The sequence below is a fragment of the Barbus barbus genome (genome assembly GCF_936440315.1).
Source record: "Barbus barbus genome assembly, chromosome: 23".
Classification (NCBI taxonomy): domain Eukaryota; kingdom Metazoa; phylum Chordata; class Actinopteri; order Cypriniformes; family Cyprinidae; genus Barbus; species Barbus barbus.
In genome coordinates this window covers 13,726,967-13,743,949 of record NC_136751.1, presented here as the reverse complement: position 1 = coordinate 13,743,949, position 16,983 = coordinate 13,726,967, and the positions used below count along the sequence as shown (strand labels likewise).

General features: G+C 41.7%; 1 protein-coding gene across 3 annotated transcripts in view; it reads right to left on the bottom strand.

Moving 5' to 3' along the window:
* lekr1 (Leucine-, glutamate- and lysine-rich protein 1) overlaps positions 1-16,983 on the bottom strand; it is a 140,198-nt gene that overhangs the window by 102,414 nt on the left and 20,801 nt on the right. For all 3 annotated transcript variants that reach the window (XM_079374447.1, XM_079374446.1, XM_079374448.1), the window contains exon 4: positions 1,324-1,443. In XM_079374447.1, coding sequence (XP_079230573.1) covers positions 1,324-1,443 — 120 coding nt within the window. The remainder of the gene's footprint in view (positions 1-1,323; positions 1,444-16,983) is intronic.

Genomic DNA, 16,983 nt, shown 5'->3' with positions numbered 1-16,983 from the left:
CCCTATTAGGTATTAATTTGTATGGATATCCGAACATACAAAACATCAAAAGAAAGAACAGAGTATCTGCTTGTAAACAGAAACATTTTATTTTAGATTCATGCTTTTTAAACACTTACTACAATGGTAGTAAGTTTCATAAATAAAAAATAAAGAAATAAACAACATTTTGAACAAAAAGATGAAAAAAGACTATGAATTGGATTCAGAATGATAATCAAAACGTAGATGGAGTCAATCAGCACCTCAAAGCTTGACAGTCATTAATACCTCTTCACTGGTGACATTTTATTCCATAATGTTACACAGTTTTGATGTTGTTTTATGTCTGATGATCATGTTAGATTACATGTAGCATCTGTTGTTTCACTTTCTTCTTCACTTGTGTTTTTTGGAAATTCTGTACAGAAGATGTGGCCCATTTCTAAGTACATAACAAGTAGACTAAAAGTATACTTTCCTATTTTTAGTTTAAAAGAAGTATATTAAGAGCACACTCGAATAAACATTTCCGTAAGGGTCCTCTGAGGCTGGGACTCTAAAAAGTGTTTTGTGCTCGTCATTGCAGCCAAAGACAGAAAAGTTAGCATGCTTTGTTTGAACTTTTGCCATGGCATTAGAACTAGTACACCGTTGTCAATTGGTAAAAACACAATGGAGTCACCATAGGTGGAAACTTGCAGATTAAGGGGCAAGATCTGAGCAGCTGTTGAGCTTGCAGAGAATGGCTTACCAAAACATTTTACTGGGTTGTTCTTTCTCATGTTTTCTGGACTGATAAATGCACCGGGGATACAATTATAGCACTTAAACATGAGAAAAGGTCAGATTTACATGATATGTCACCTTTAATGCTTTTAGTAATTGCCTTTTATGTGTTTTTGGCATTATAAACCCTATTTTACCATACTACTAAAACATGTTAATTCTGCTTCTGAAAGCCTGACCTGACTGGGGATAATAACAGTCTTCCCTGAAAAAACATCAAAAGATTTTGAGATTTATTTTGTCTTTTTTCTATGTAGTTAATCCCAGTATACAGCTACACAGAAATCTATTCTGCTCAAATCGATGTACCTAGTTCTCTTTTTAGTTCTCCTTGCCTTTTCACTGTTTTGTTTTTTTTTCTCACACTTCTGCCTGCAAACACCCACAAGTGTATTCACGCACGCACACAGTTGTTTCCCATCTGCAGAGCTCTTCCTGTCGTGCCGTGGCTGAGGTGGCTACTGCAGACACTCCACACACGCACTCACGACCCAACGAGATCTGCTGCGCTTGTTCTTTTATCTCTCTTGCACCATTGTTCCCTCATTTCCTTACCTGAGGTGCAGGCGGCAAGTGCGCTCGTTTTCCAGCTCTGTAATCGCTGTCTTTTTCTCCACCCTCACGCTCTCCATCTCACGAGTGACCACGCACAGCTGCAGGTCAAGGGCCTTCGTGCTGGAAAAGAGACATAGAGTGAGATATACACAGAAAGCAGCAATGGCACAATAATTATTAAGTTGAGTTTTTTTATATGGAACAATATTGTTTGTGTGGAAACATTTCACATGTCGATTTTCCAAATATAAAAAGTCTTTCTTTCTCTCTCTCAATAAAAGTTCAATGGCAGGAGAGCGGCCCAGCCACAGAGCAGGAGGGTTGCGTTACGTGCTGTGTGTGTGGAGTGTGCGAGACTAAATGAGAGACAGACTTCTGTAGGGCATATATACGGTCTGCAGAGTATTATGGGCTTTTGTGGATCTCACAAAGACAAGGTCGCTATAGCAATGGGAGAGTACACACCAAGGCTGACTAAATCCCTGGCATGAAGGGGTTTATCGAACCTGAGGCAATAGCTGATATATCAGTGTGATATCACTGGGAGCATAATTGTCTGTCATTGTGTTTGCGTGTGCCCATTTCAGTGCCTATTTCAGGCTTTTGTTTGTGTATGACAGAACGAGAGCGTGAGAGAGAGAGAGAGAGAGAGAGAGAGAGTGTGTGTGAGTGCTATTGTTTGTGTTTGTGCTGGTAAAAGACATGGGTATGAATAAATTTAGACCTTAAGAAGATTCCCAGCTGCTGATTCATGAATTTCATTCACACCATCTGTATGTATGTGTGAGAAATCAGAACGCATGCAGATCTACAAATTTCAATGAAATAGCTTCCAGTAGCTGAACTCAGAAAAAGCCCGAGTGTTTGTGGACACGCTTTGAATTTTTTGTGTTTGGACAGATTCTGGTGCATGATGGTGCAGGACAGCCATAGAATCACATTTTGTGATCTTGCAATTTTGTATTTCAGTTAAACGGATAGTTAACCCAAAAATGAAAATTCTGTCATCATTTACTCACCCTCAAGTAGTTCCAAACCTGTAAGAATGTCTTTGTTCTGCTGAACACAAAGGGAGACATTTTGAAGAAAGTTTGTAACCAGGCTATTTTGGGGTACCATTGACTTCCAAATACTATGGAAGTCAATGGTGCCCCAGAATTGCTCTGATTCCCACATTCTTCAGAATATCTTCCTTTCCTTTCCTTGTTCAGCAGAACAAAGACATTCATACAGGTTTGGAACTGCTTGAGGGAGAGTAAATGATGACAGAATTTAAATTTTTGGGTGAACTATCCCTTTAATAGCCCTCTACGGCAATGGAAAATAGAGGAATTCATTTATTTTCTAATTATCTTTTCTGATATGTACCTCTATGGTCTCAAATGGAATTATCATTCAATATGTCCTTCAATGCTGTTCTAATGCACCCCGACTGCTGAGCTGATTCTGCACTCAGCGTTCTATATTTTGCCTGAGAACAAGTTATTCATGCATAAATTAATAACTGCATAACTGCAAAACATTAAATTGATTCAGTTTTCTATAAAATGTCCCAAGGAAACACATTATTGAAGTTTCAACTGGAATACAGAGTAGCAGCCATGTTCTTATAACATAATATATTTTTTTAAATATTAAAATGCAAAATAAATACAAAATCTTTTAAATTGTATTTTTTCATATAATTGCAATAATTGCAGCCTTGGTGAGCACAAGAGACCTCTTTTAAAAAAATATTTTGATTCCTTGACCTCTTGACCCCATGCTTTCCTTGTCTTGACCTCTTTTAAGACATAAACAATTCTCTTTGAATCTCAATAGCAAGAACCTGAAGGAAAATGATATGATATGTCAATACCACAACGAGATACCATAAAAGAATGAAAATAGAAGAAAATCCACACACACTCAAAAACAAACAAACAAACTAGGTTAAAATCTCAGCAGATGCTTTCTTACAAAAAAATCCTTAAAAACAAATACACACGGCACAGCTGGGTTCTCCTAATGAATATACCCTATTGTTTGGATAATGTTAAAAGAACTCTATAGCCAGATCAGTTTATGGGGTGTATGGGGAATGTAAGTGTATAAGGGGTAAAAACTGCTTCCAGATCAACATTCTTAGCTTGACATTTCTGATATATGGTCCTTTGAGCTTAAGTGTCTGCTCGTACTGTAAAAAAAGGACTTCAAAAACCCCACAAAGGAAAGGAAAAATGAAGCTCTTTTGACTCTTTATTATCCCTTAACAAATCTCAGAGCCACAGCTGAACACAGAGATGCAAGAGTGAGAATGTACTGTTCTCACTTCTGTTGTCAGACGATCCAGCCATGCTGAAATATGGCACAGCCACAAATGGCATCGGAATGCACTGTACCCAGTACTGTCTGTGAAATTACACACGCTACAATCTTGTAAGGACATGAGAGACCTGTTCCAGAATCTTCATCACTTATTTAAGGGCATTGAGAAAGCAGCACGTAACATTACATTCATCTACAGATGTCTCTGTTATTTCCATTATACATTCCCACCATCCACACTTAGGCTTATGGGTATTTAGAAGGCTTCAGATGCTCATTACCGCAGAAATCAGCAGCTTACAGAGTATTTCATCAGAACATAAATCCATACGTTAAGCTTTAGCGCAAACTGTCTGTTGTGATACAGAGGGTGTTGATGCATTGTGGGTAAGCGCAGCAGATGTCGGCCCTATTATCTCAAAGCAAGGCTTAAAGAGACACAGTTCCACAGCAAGCGATGTCTGGCTCGTTACCTCACTTGTTACTCAATCAAAATTAGAGCAGAGCCTCAGCCTGGCTGCAGAGTGTGAGTGTGTGTGTGTACCAAGAGATATGAGTCGTGATAATGGGCTGCAAATCCCAGACTAAAGACGACTCTGCTGTTCCCTCGTCTACAGGACTGTGTGTGCGTGTAGGAGGCTGAAACATTCGTGATAACAGCAAGCAACTGGCTGTGGCTGCAACCATGTGCGTGAGTGAGCCGGGGAACCGATCGGCTCTTTCTTTTAAGGTGTGATTGAGTGGGAGGCCGAGTGTGTGTGTGTGTGTTTCCCGTACATTCATCTGTGACTGCATGCAATGATGAATCACTATTGTGCTAGTTATAGACATTTATGATTCTGTGTCACTGGTTTTGTTCCAACGCCTAGTGAGTCGCTTGACGTCTACGGCCTACAATGGCTGAAATGGAACCTCATATGTAAGTTATTCGAAACTATACATAGACAGTGACTTTGAACTCCTCAAATGAAGCATACTGATTTTTCAATGCAGCATATTTCTAAGGGAACAACATGATACTCTAATAAGCATAAAAATGGCTAAATATTTCTGCAACTGGAAACTAAAAAACCCACTATAAAATCTGGTGTAAATAATGTATTATCACAGTTGATGGAAAACACTTCTTACTGATAGAAATGTAAAGGTAGGGGGCCCCGGGAGAGGATGAGAAATTAAAATAATGTTAATGCTATTTATTTATTAAATAAATACTAACAATATATTTTAAATAATTATTTAAAAAAAACAGATGCAAGACAATAATTCACTGCACAAACCATGTTTATTTCTACTGTAAGAGACAGATACAATTTTGTGCCAAATAACTGGACATTGCCTTGGACATCTACAACAGAAAGTTTATGAAAAGTTTTGGGACATAATCCTATTTTTATTTTGCTATTCTATAGATGCAAAATCTGCTTCCCTTCCAGGAACGTCGAGCTGCGTCGGAAGACGCTATGGGAACGGCTTCAGCGTCATTCCGCTCTGAACATCCTATGTCATCAGTCCAATAGAAGGGCGACGCGTCACGGGCGGGGTGACGTCACGACCAGAACGTATATAAGCACGTGCGACGGAGCCCGCGTCAGCTTTCTGTCATTCAGCAAGCGCTCTGCATGTTGTCAGTCCGATTCTCTGTTTGTGAGTCTTATTTAGTGTTGTCTGTCCTTATTTGAAGCAAAGACATGCCAAAAAAAAAACACAAGACCAAAACAGGGGGCGATCAGATTGTGTGCTAGTCCTTGCCCTCGCTCTATTACTGGGGAGGACACACATAGTCTGTGCGCGGTCTGCCTGGGTGCGGAGCATGCGGCAGCGGCTCTTGAGGGAGCCGACTGCTCGCACTGTGAGCGGCTCTCGCTGCGCACACTCCGCACCCGGAGGGCTCTCTTCGAGGAGAGAGCCTTTGTGAGCGCGCGGTGCTGGTCCCGCTCGTGCCGAGGCAGAGCGGCGGCTGCACTCGTGGGGCTCGCAAATGGATCATCAGATCCAGCGCCCGGTCTCTGTGTTCGGAAGCCGCGTTCTTCCCCCAGAGAGAGGGCTCAACGCCCCGCTTGTCTTCCAAGCTTTGTAAGCTGCAGTGTTTGCACAAGCATAAGAGAAAATAAAGCCGGTCCCGCTTCTGCCGTAAAGAAAGAGAGAGAAAGGCAGAGCGACGGCTGCGCTCGCGGGGCTCGTAGGCTGATCTGGCTGGTGAGAGTGAGACGGGTATGTCCTTATCTCCTCCCGTATCCGCCAGATCTGACACCCCGTCTCTCGTTTGGAAGCAGTCTCTTCCCCCCGAGACGAGGGCTCAACGCTTCGTCTCTTTTCCTCCGAGGAGGTTGATGTGACGAGCGTTCATGAGGGTTCGCCGCCTCCGCCCCAGTATGAGGAGTTTTTAGAGGTGGTTACACGGGCAGTAGCCAAACTAGACATCAGTTGGCCCCCCAAGAAAGTTCCTGTGCCGCGCGCTAGTTTACTCGATGAGCGTTTTCTGCACGCGCGGCCACCTCTACGTAGGAGCCTCTTGTTTCCCCCCGATCTCCACATCGAGGTGTCGAGATCGTGGGCTGACTATTTTCATCCCGTCCGCTCATTCCCTCCTCTCATTATTATGGTAATGTGCGGGAGTTGGACGTGCGCGGGTACAGAGCGATGAGCGATGCTCTGAAGGCTCCTACCCTGCCCACTAAGCCTCTGCGCACCACATCATCCCTAGTGGGCAGGGGGTATGCGTCAGCAGTTCAGGCCGGTGCGTGTCTGCACACTATGGCAGTGTTACAGGCGTACCAGGCCGAACTGCTGAGAGAGTTAGACGAGGGCGGTGATTTAGGCCAGAAGATATTTCTCCCCCGCCGCTCTCTAACTCTTGAGGCTGCTGGGCGGGAGCAGTCCCCTCCGCATACCAGCTCCTCACACAGGGCTGCGCAGAAACAGAGCGTCGCCTCGCGCGCTCCCCGCGGCGGAGCCGAGGGCAGCGACGCTCTGCATCGGGGGCCTCGAAGCCGAAGGCAGACCTGAGGTATGTCTTGTCGGCTAGGAGGTCCGCCCCGAGCAGGCTCTGGTCATGGAACAAGAGGTCGATACTTTGCTGAGGAAGGAAGCCATAGAGTTGGTTCCTCCTCACGAAGTCCATGCCGGCTTCTACAGCCGGTACTTCATTGTTCCAAAGAAGGATGGGGGGCTGAGGCCCATATTGGATTTGCGCGTCCTGAACCGCTCAGTCAGAAAGCTGAAGTTCAAGATGCTCACTATCAGGCAGATTGTGTCTCAAATCAGGTCCGAGGACTGGTTTGTCACGATAGATCTCAAAGATGCCTATTTCCATATATCCATCCTTCCCTCTCACAGGAAGTTCCTGAGGTTCGCTTTTGGGGGCAAAGCGTATCAGTATCGGGTTCTTCCTTTCGGCCTAGCACTCTCACCCCGCACTTTCACCAAGTGTGTGGATGCGGCACTGGTCTCGTTGCGACTGCAGGGCATCCGCATACTCAATTATATCGACGATTGGTTGATTCTCGCTCAATCAGAGCGGTTGGCGGTTCGGCATCGAGATGTCGTTCTCGCCCACATGAAAGATCTGGGGTTAAGACTAAACGCCAAGAAGAGTGTGCTTTCTCCAGTTCAGAGAACCACTTATGTAGGCGTAGTGTGGGATTCGACCACGATGCAGGCTCATCTGACTCCTGCTCGGATCGAGTCGATCCTCACGGCAGTCAAGAGAGTACGAGAAGGCCAGCCACTCACTGTCAAGCAGTTTCAGAGACTGCTTGGTCTCATGGCAGCAGCATCCAGCGTGATTCCTTCTGGCCTGCTCTACATGAGGCCCCTACAGTGGTGGCTCAAGACCAAGGGGGTCTCCCTGAGGGAAGACTCGCTCCGCGCTGTCAAAGTGTCACGCCGTTGTCGTGCCTTAGACATGTTGAGGGACCCTCGGTTCTTGTCCCAGGGCCCGGTGCTGGGAGCTCCTTGTCGCCGCGTCTCGCTAGCGATGGACGCTTCCCTCACCGGTTGGGGTGCGGTCATGAGTGGCCACCCTGCCCGCGGTCTGTGGAGTGGTCGCCACTTGACGTGGCATATCAACCAGCTAGAGATCCTAGTGCAGTTCTGGAGTTCCTGCAGGCCCGTTTCTCCGCAGGTTAACCCACTCCACTACTAAGGTCTACGTGGCAGCTATTTGTCATACCACGCCCTTAGCGGTGGCCAATCAGTGGGCAGATACCCCCTAGTTACATGTTTCCTCCGGTGCGCGGAGGCTGAGGCCTCCTGTACGATCACAGCCCCTTCGATGTTGACTGTGTGCCCAGTTCGGCTAAAGTCTTTCTCTACCCCTGAAAAATGGGGTACGTACCGAAGGTTCTAACGGTCATACCCCAGCCGGTCGTACTCCAGGCCTCTGTCCTCGTCCCTTCGGGGAACCTGGCCAGGAGAAGCACAACCGTATGTGTCCAGTGTGAGCACTGGGCACGTACATCCACAGAGCTGCTCAAAGCAATCTTGCTTACGAGGCCTCTGGGCTTGCCCATCCGTGGGAGTCAGAGCGCACTCAACCAGAGGTATGGCGGCCTCCAAGGCCCTTTGGGCAGGTGTCTCTATCCAAGACATCTGCGACGCTGCTGGGTGGTCCACGCCCCTGACATTCGCCAGGTTCTATGACCTCGACATTCGAGCCACTCCGGGCTCCTCTATTCTCTCGTCCTGACATCAGGCAGGGACTTGTCAGTCTGGCGGCGTGGGCATAGCATTCCCATAGCGTCTTCCGACGCAGCTCTCGTTCCCTTCAGGGAACCTGGGTTACATACGTAACCTGGGTCGTTATTAATAGTTAGTAAGGTAGTTGATACGTTTAGCTATGGGGTCAGATTACTCTCTAAAAAATGCAGGGTTGTTTCAACCCAACTTTGGGTCAAATATGGACTAACCCAGCTGTTGGGTTAAATTTTTACTTTAATTTATAACCCAAAAGTTGGGTTAGGCCATATCTGACCCAAAGATGAGCTGAAACAACCCAGTATTTTTTAGAGTGTAAGAGATCTAAAATATGGTCATGCAGAATAAGGCATATGCTTCAATAAACAGCCAATATGCTAGTAATATACATGCTTATAAGCAACTAGTAAGTGAGAATTGGCCCTTAAAATAAAGTGTTACCAGTCTGTTTGCATCAATACTATTTGCATGTAGCATAGTTTGTTCGCTGCCGTCCCCCATCAGTACAATCTTGTGACTCATATTTGACCAGATATGAAGCATAAATATGCCAGATTTATAATTTGAACCAGAGTCGGATAATAACTTGGCAGCAGTAATGTAAGCAAATGCCATATGTTTGTCACATAAAGAACGATTAAATGAAAAGTCATAATTTCTTTGCCTAATTAAATTAGACAAGGACCTAATATAAAATCAATACCAGTGAAGCGGGTACACATCTGGATAACCTATGTGTTGTTGTACTATGATCAACGTTTGTGTATTCACCCAACACATCCAGCCTTGTTTTGCCAGCCATTGTGAAAAAAAAAAAGAAATATCACACAATCTAACAAAAAACCAATTACGCAATGATTAACAAGTATGATACAGCATCATGCCAACAAAATGTGCCGGTTCCGTTTCTTTCAGCATGCCGGAAGACCCAGTGGGCTTCTCACCCCTTTGTCGAACAGCTCTGCTATTGAACGTGAGGTTTTGATCAGCAGTGTGAAGCTGGGGAGCATTAGAGTAATGAACACAGAACAGAGACGTGACTCATGGCCGCATTCCCGATCAGTCGAGAAGCTCAAAGAGCTCATTCTAAATCAGCATCTTACTGAAAGAACCAGGCTACTGGGAAGCAGCTATGTGGAATATTCTGGATCACTTCTCAAACCTTTGGAAATACAAAAAGGGTTGCTTTAATCATTGCGAAGACAAACAAAACCTATCCTAATTAACTGAACTGACATGTACGGTCTGGCTAATTTTATTACTCGGCAAATGAAGCGGTAATGTGAAAACAAGAATAGAAGTAGCACGCAAATTTCAAAGGGCAATAGTGTCGAAAAAGACTGTGCGTGTATGTGTAAAACAGAGAAACAGCCTGTCCTTCCCATTCTAAAGCATTTCCTTGATTATAATCATTGCTATGGCATCATTCATGGAAACCAAACATCATAAAACACAAACGAGATGAGATGCATACAAACACTGAGGTGAGACACTCAACCACACACACTCACACTCTCTTTCACTCAGGGATGAGATCCTTTGATGTTATTTCAGTCAGAAAGGAAACGTCGCTAGCCTTTCTCCAGGCTCTCCGAAGTTTATGCATTTGGGTCTTGAATGAGATCACATAAAGTTTGGCTGAAAAATGAAAATCATATGCATCATTGTGACCCTCTCCTTTCCTGCAAACCCACAACAGGAGGCTTTCGTGACGGTTTTTGTTATTTATTCTTTTTTGCCGTTTACTCCCCTGTTGCTGCTTATGTTGTCATCGCAACCGTTGAGGAGAATTTTCAATGTGTGCCTGAAGCTAAATGGGTGGCCTACTCATGTTTTCCCAAACTTCCTTATACAAGCAAGACACACAAAAGTATATCAGATGCATTTTATGTGCAGGTGGATAAATGAGACCTCTGGGTTTGCATACACAAAACGTGTTTCAGCTCCATCGCTTTCCATAAGAACATAATATACACCTGTTTGAAATATGAATGCAGAAATAAAATAGGAACAAAAGAAAAAAACAGAAGAAAGAAAGAAAGTAAGAGAACTAACATGCTCTAGTCTGCTAGTGTGGTTCCTTTGATTTGCAAATATATCCTGAATGTAAGGCTGAAAGGTCAAAATAAAGAAATAACAAATGAAAGGTCGAACGAATGAAAGAACAAGTGAAAGAAAGAAAGAAAGAAAGAAAGAAAGAAAGAAAGAAAGAAAGAAAGAACGAAAGAACGAACATGCTCTAGTCTGCTAGTGTGGTTCCTTTGATTTGGAAATATATCCTTTATGAATATTCCATGTGAGACGAGTGAAATAGTATATTTGCATAATTTGTGCTGACTCAGACCCACAGCAGAGAGGATAATGGCCAGCCATTCACTGTTTGCTTGGTTGCTAGCAGTAACAACAGGCCAAGGATGTATCTAAATTATTGTAATCTAATCATCCCTCCAAAAGGTTCCTTTGTTTCAGTTTCAAATAATTCAATCCAAATGTGCTTTAGCGTTGCTTTATAGCATGAGTCTAATGTGTAAATATACAGTGAGACCACTGAGACTAAAATGCTTCTATTTTGCATTTATTTTTCTCATTTTAAAACAAATGATCAGCATGAAAATTTGAATAAAAAATGTGAACACTTGAAAAATCAACATGAATGTGTAAAATGCTTTAATGAAAAGTGCGTGAACATGATCTCCAGCGTGATCTGAGATGATGCAAAGAGCATCTTGAGCTTCAATGAAAGAAGAACATCTGACCATCTGTCAAAGACTCACATAATCAATGTCACAGATTTAATGATTTGAATATTGACCTAGAGATATTTCTTCATTATTTAATGTCATACCAACCTGTTTGACAATTCTTGAAATCCTGTTGGGTTTCCAGGTTTGAATGAAAAACATCTCACTGTACATTTCCAGATATGAATGCACACACACACATTCACATTTCCACATGTGTGTGCTGATCTGTCTGTCACCACCTTTACTGTGGACCAATTAAACAGTCAAGTCCAAATATGAAGACAGATATGATGCATGACGGCGTGCTGAACTACACACACGTACACATAAAAAAACAGCACAAATGAACTGAGCTATTGATAATACACGCAGGTGTTAAAAAGTGTTGGTAAGTGTGCTTCAGTCATTGCACTAAATGTCTGAAGAAGGGATGGATAAGCATAGTAAAAAAATAAAAAAACAAAAAAACATGGTATTACCATAAAACTTGTTAATGTCAAATCAGCTGAACAGATTCAGTTCAAATTAAGAATAAAAAAGTTAAAAGCCCATGGAAATCATGTTACATTAGAAAATGCCAAAGTTATCAGATATATAATTTTTTATATATCATCAAATATGTGTATACTGTGTATATTTATTATGTGTATCTAAATACAAACATATGCATGCATACACTCACCTAAAGGAGTATTAGGAACACCATACTAATACTGTGTTTGACCCCCTTTCGCCTTCAGAACTGCCTTAATTCTACGTGGCATTGATTCAAAAAGGTGCTGAAAGCATTCTTTAGAAATGTTGGCCCATATTGATAGGATAGCATCTTGCAGTTGATGGAGATTTGTGGGATGCACATCCAGGGCACGAAGCTCCCGTTCCACCACATCCCAAAGATGCTCTATTGGGTTGAGATCTGGTGACTGTGGGGGCCATTTTAGTACAGTGAACTCATTGTCATGTTCAAGAAGCCAATTTGAAATGATTCGAGCTTTGTGACATGGTGCATTATCCTGCTGGAAGTAGCCATCAGAGGATGGGTACATGGTGGTCATAAAGGGATGGACATGGTCAGAAACAATGCTCAGGTAGGCCGTGGCATTTAAACGATGCCCAATTGGCACTAAGGGGCCTAAAGTGTGCCAAGAAAACATCCCCCACACCATTACACCACCACCACCAGCCTGCACAGTGGTAACAAGGCATGATGGATCCATGTTCTCATTCTGTTTACGCCAAATTCTGACTCTACCATCTGAATGTCTCAACAGAAATCGAGACTCATCAGACCAGGCAACATTTTTCCAGTCTTCAACCGGCCAATTTTGGTGAGCTTGTGCAAATTGTAGCCTCTTTTTCCTATTTGTAGTGGAGATGAGTGGTACCCGGTGGGGTCTTCTGCTGTTGTAGCCCATCCGCCTCAAGGTTGTGCGTGTTGTGGCTTCACAAATGCTTTGCTGCATACCTCGGTTGTAACGAGTGGTTATTTCAGTCAAAGTTGCTCTTCTATCAGCTTGAATCAGTCGGCCCATTCTCCTCTGACCTCTAGCATCAACAAGGCATTTTCGCCCACAGGACTGCCACATACTGGATGTTTTTCCCTTTTCACACCATTCTTTGTAAACCCTAGAAATGGTTGTGCGTGAAAATCTCAGTAACTGACCAGATTGTGAAATACTCAGACCGGCCCGTCTGGCACCAACAACCATGCCACGCTCAAAATTGCTTAAAGCACCTTTCTTTCCCATTCTGACATTCAGTTTGGAGTTCAGGAGATTGTCTTGACCAGGACCACACCCCTAAATGCATTGAAGCAACTGCCATGTGATTGGTTGATTAGATAATTGCATTAATGAGAAATTGAACAGGTGTTCCTAATAATCCTTTAGGTGAGTGTATATATATAATATATATAAGTAAATAAATACATTTTATTTATAGAGCACATTTAAATTCAGCTTACACTGACCAAAGTGCTGTACAAAACAATCATAAAATACAGTAATGTATAAAATAAAATACAAATTAAAATCCAAGATAACAATGCTAATCCATAAATTAAAATTCAGGAAAGGCCATAGAATAAAGATGCGTTTTAAGTCTAGACTTAAAAACAGAAATAGACGAAGCACTCTTAATGTCAGGTGGCAACTGATTCCATAGCCATGGAGCAGCTACTGCAAAGGCTCTGTCACCTTTAAACTTAAGTTGTGACCGTGGGACATATAAAGAGCTTTATTAGCAGATCTGAGGGGCTTGGGAGTAGATTTAAACGAGATAAGATCCGAAATGTAAGATGGGGCTTGTACATTAAGTGCCTTAAAAACAATCAACAAAATTTTGAATTGAATTCTAAAAGAGACAGGAAGCCAGTGGAGCGACGCTAAAATTGGAGTAATGTGATCATGTTTTTTTGCACCAGTTAACAATCTGGCTGCTGCATTCTGGACCATCTGCAAACGAGCCAGTAAAGATTGGGGAAGACCTAGGTATAAGGAATTACAGTAGTCTAATCGTGATGTAATAAATGCATGAATAACTTTTTCCAAGTCTTGAAAGGAAAGTGTTGATTTAAGTCTAGAAATGATTCTCAGTTGATAATAGCTGTTTTTAATAACTGAGCTAATTTGCTCGAAAATAACACCTAAATTTTTTGCATGTGACGTAACATATGGAGTGAGACTGTCTAAGTTACTAACTATAGAATTTCTGTTTTTAGAGGGACCAAAAATAATCACCTCAGTTTTTTCATTATTTAGCTGGAGGAAATTATTCGCCATCCAGATTTTAATGTCCTTCAAACAGTCCAAAACTGAGAATCATCAGCGTAGAAATGAAAAGAGATTTTATATTTCCTGATTATATTACCAAGTGGAAGCATGTACAGATTAAAAAGGGCCCCAGAATGGACCCTTGAGGAACCCCACAAGGGAGAGAAACTGATGATGAGGAAAACTGTCCGATAGCCACTGGAAGTGTCCTGGATTTAAAATACGACTTAAACCACAATAATGCTGCATCCTTAATACCTACCCAATGTCCAAGGCGTGACAAAAGGATGTCATGATCAACTGTGTCAAAAGCAGCACTTTAATCCAATAAAATCAAAACTGCATTTTCACCGGAGTCAACCGCAAGTAGCAAATCATTCATCACTTTTAGCAAAGCCGTTTCAGTGCTATGATAGGTTGCAAAACCTGATTGAAATGGTTCAAATATCATAGTCGAATTTAAAAACGGAAGTAACTGTGATTGGACAACTTTTTCCATAACTTTTGAAAGAAAAGGCAATTTTGAGATGGGACGATAATTATTCAAACATTTTACATCAACATTAGGCTTTTTAAGCAGTGGGTGGACAACTGCATGCTTTAAAAATGCAGGGACAGTGCCAGAGACTAAGCAGGAATTGATTAATTGTTTGGATGCTAGAACCAATTATATCAAAAGAACCTTTAATGATATCAGAAGGAACAACATTATGGGGCGAGGCTGTAGATTTCATCTGCATCACTAAGTTCCTCAGATCAAACAAAGACACTGGCTACACACACACACACACACACACACACACACATATATATATATATATATATATATATATATATATATATATATATATATATATATATATATATATATATATATATATACATACATACATATTGTCACGGTTTGTGGTTGTAGCAAGCGCACAAAGACGAAGGAGTAGAAAATACGGCATTAGTTTTTATTGTTATGCTGCTGGTACTCAACTATATTTCTCAACACATTACTCAATTATATTTCTTTTTAAAGATTGGATGACCAATAATTTCCTCCTATTAAATTCAGATAAAACAGAGATATTACTTATTGGACCAAAAAACAGTCCACAGAATCTCTTGGATTACAATTTGCAACTAGACAGATGCACTGTTAAGTCCTCTAAAGTCAAAAATCTGGGTGTTATATTAGACAGCAACTTGTCCTTTGAAAATCATATTTCCCATGTTACAAAAACAGCATTCTTCCATCTTAGAAACATTGCCAAGCTTCAAAACATGCTACCTGTTTCTGATGCAGAAAAGCTAGTTCATGCATTCATGACCTTTAGACTGGACTATTGTAATGCACTGCTAGCTGGTTGTCCTGCATCTTCAATAAACAAGCTACAGATAGTCCAAACTGCAGCGGCTAGAGTTCTTACCAGATCAAGAAAATATGATCATATTACCCCAATTTTACAGTCTCTGCACTGGCTACCTATTAAGTTCCGTATCATTCACAGAACTTAATACGTTACAGCCTTACTGATAACGTTCGGGGTTCAGACACACTCTATCTGTTTAAATCTAGATTAAAGACACATCTCTTTAGCCAAGCATTCACATAATGCATCTTATAATCTTGTACTGCAGTTATATCTGATCAAATGTACATTATTATTATTATTCTTTAGCTTGGGTTGAACAAATCATTTTGGAACATTAACATCCCGTGGTAACTAGGAATGACAGAAGCTTCAGTCTGGATCCAACCCTTAAATGATCTGAGATGACCGAACACCTGAAAAAAGATAATGCCAACCCCTCAGAGGACCTCAGAGTATGCCAACGCTCAGACAACATACAGAATTACCAAATTTTGCCATAAGTTAAATATATTAAGGTTCTGCAATATATAAATATATTGTGGAAACTTAATTTCCTGTAGAGCTGCTTTGCAATGGTTTGTATCGTAAAAAGCATTATACAAATAAACTTGAACTTGAAGTTAGGAGAAGCGGGCTCTTGGGGGTGCTCTGGAAGCGTGGAGCTGGACGGGACCAGCGGAGACGTAGGAGACGCAGGAGGGCTGGACGGGACCAGCGGAGACGCAGGAGGGCTGGATGGAACCAGCGGAGACGAAGGAGGGCACTTGCGAGGAGCAGGCTCCTGGGGTCGCTCGGGCAGCGCGGATTTCTGGGGGCGTTCTGTCAGCACTTTCATAGGAGGGACTAGCCCTGGAGAAGTGGGCACTGGAGAGACTGGCCCTGGAGAAGCGAGCACTGGAGGGACTGGCCCTGAAGAAGCGGGCACTGGGGAATGCTGACGAGGAGTGGGCAAAGGAGGGCACTATCGAGGAGCGGGCTCTGCCTTCATATGCCACCGACAATCCTAAAGGCACATGATCATCTGTAGGCGGACTTATATATATACATATATATATATATATATATGCGTGTGTGTGTGTGTAGTTTTTTTTAGGATTGTTTAATAGAAAAGTAAAAATTTTTATTAAATAATAAAATAAAATAAAATAAAATACAATACATTTGTAAAGCATTTATTTCAAATAGAAATCTTTAGTATCAATGAAGAATCTTTGCTTTACGTTTGACTAATTTGATGCATCCTCACTGAAGAAATGGTATGATTACCTATAAAAAATATATTTTTTTAACAGTAGTGTATTTTTTTTTATTATAAAAAATAAACAAAATACAAGCTAGCTTGGGATATAAACATAATATAATAACAAAGTATATATAATTAATAATAATTGATCATTAATAATTAATTTATTTATTAATAAATAATAAATAATAATTAATTTATTAAAAATTGTTGGTGGAGACTGGTCTCTTTGTAGTGTATGTGTTTCAGAGTAATTATTACTGTAGTGCAGAGACTCAGGAGTGTGATTTTCATAAACACAACATGAAACACTATTTATCCCCTTTTCCATTTCTAAAAGATGCTTTGCATTTTTAGCTTATAAGCTGCAACTAAGATCGTATTGCAGCACATCAAAGGAAAGCGTTTAGGGCAGTTGTGTGTTGAAGTGGCATGACACAGGCCTGATTTGAATCTCTAATCATTCCGTTGACTCATTCAGAGCCTCTTTCTGACAATCAAAAACACCATCACAAACAGCCCAAAGAGTCTGA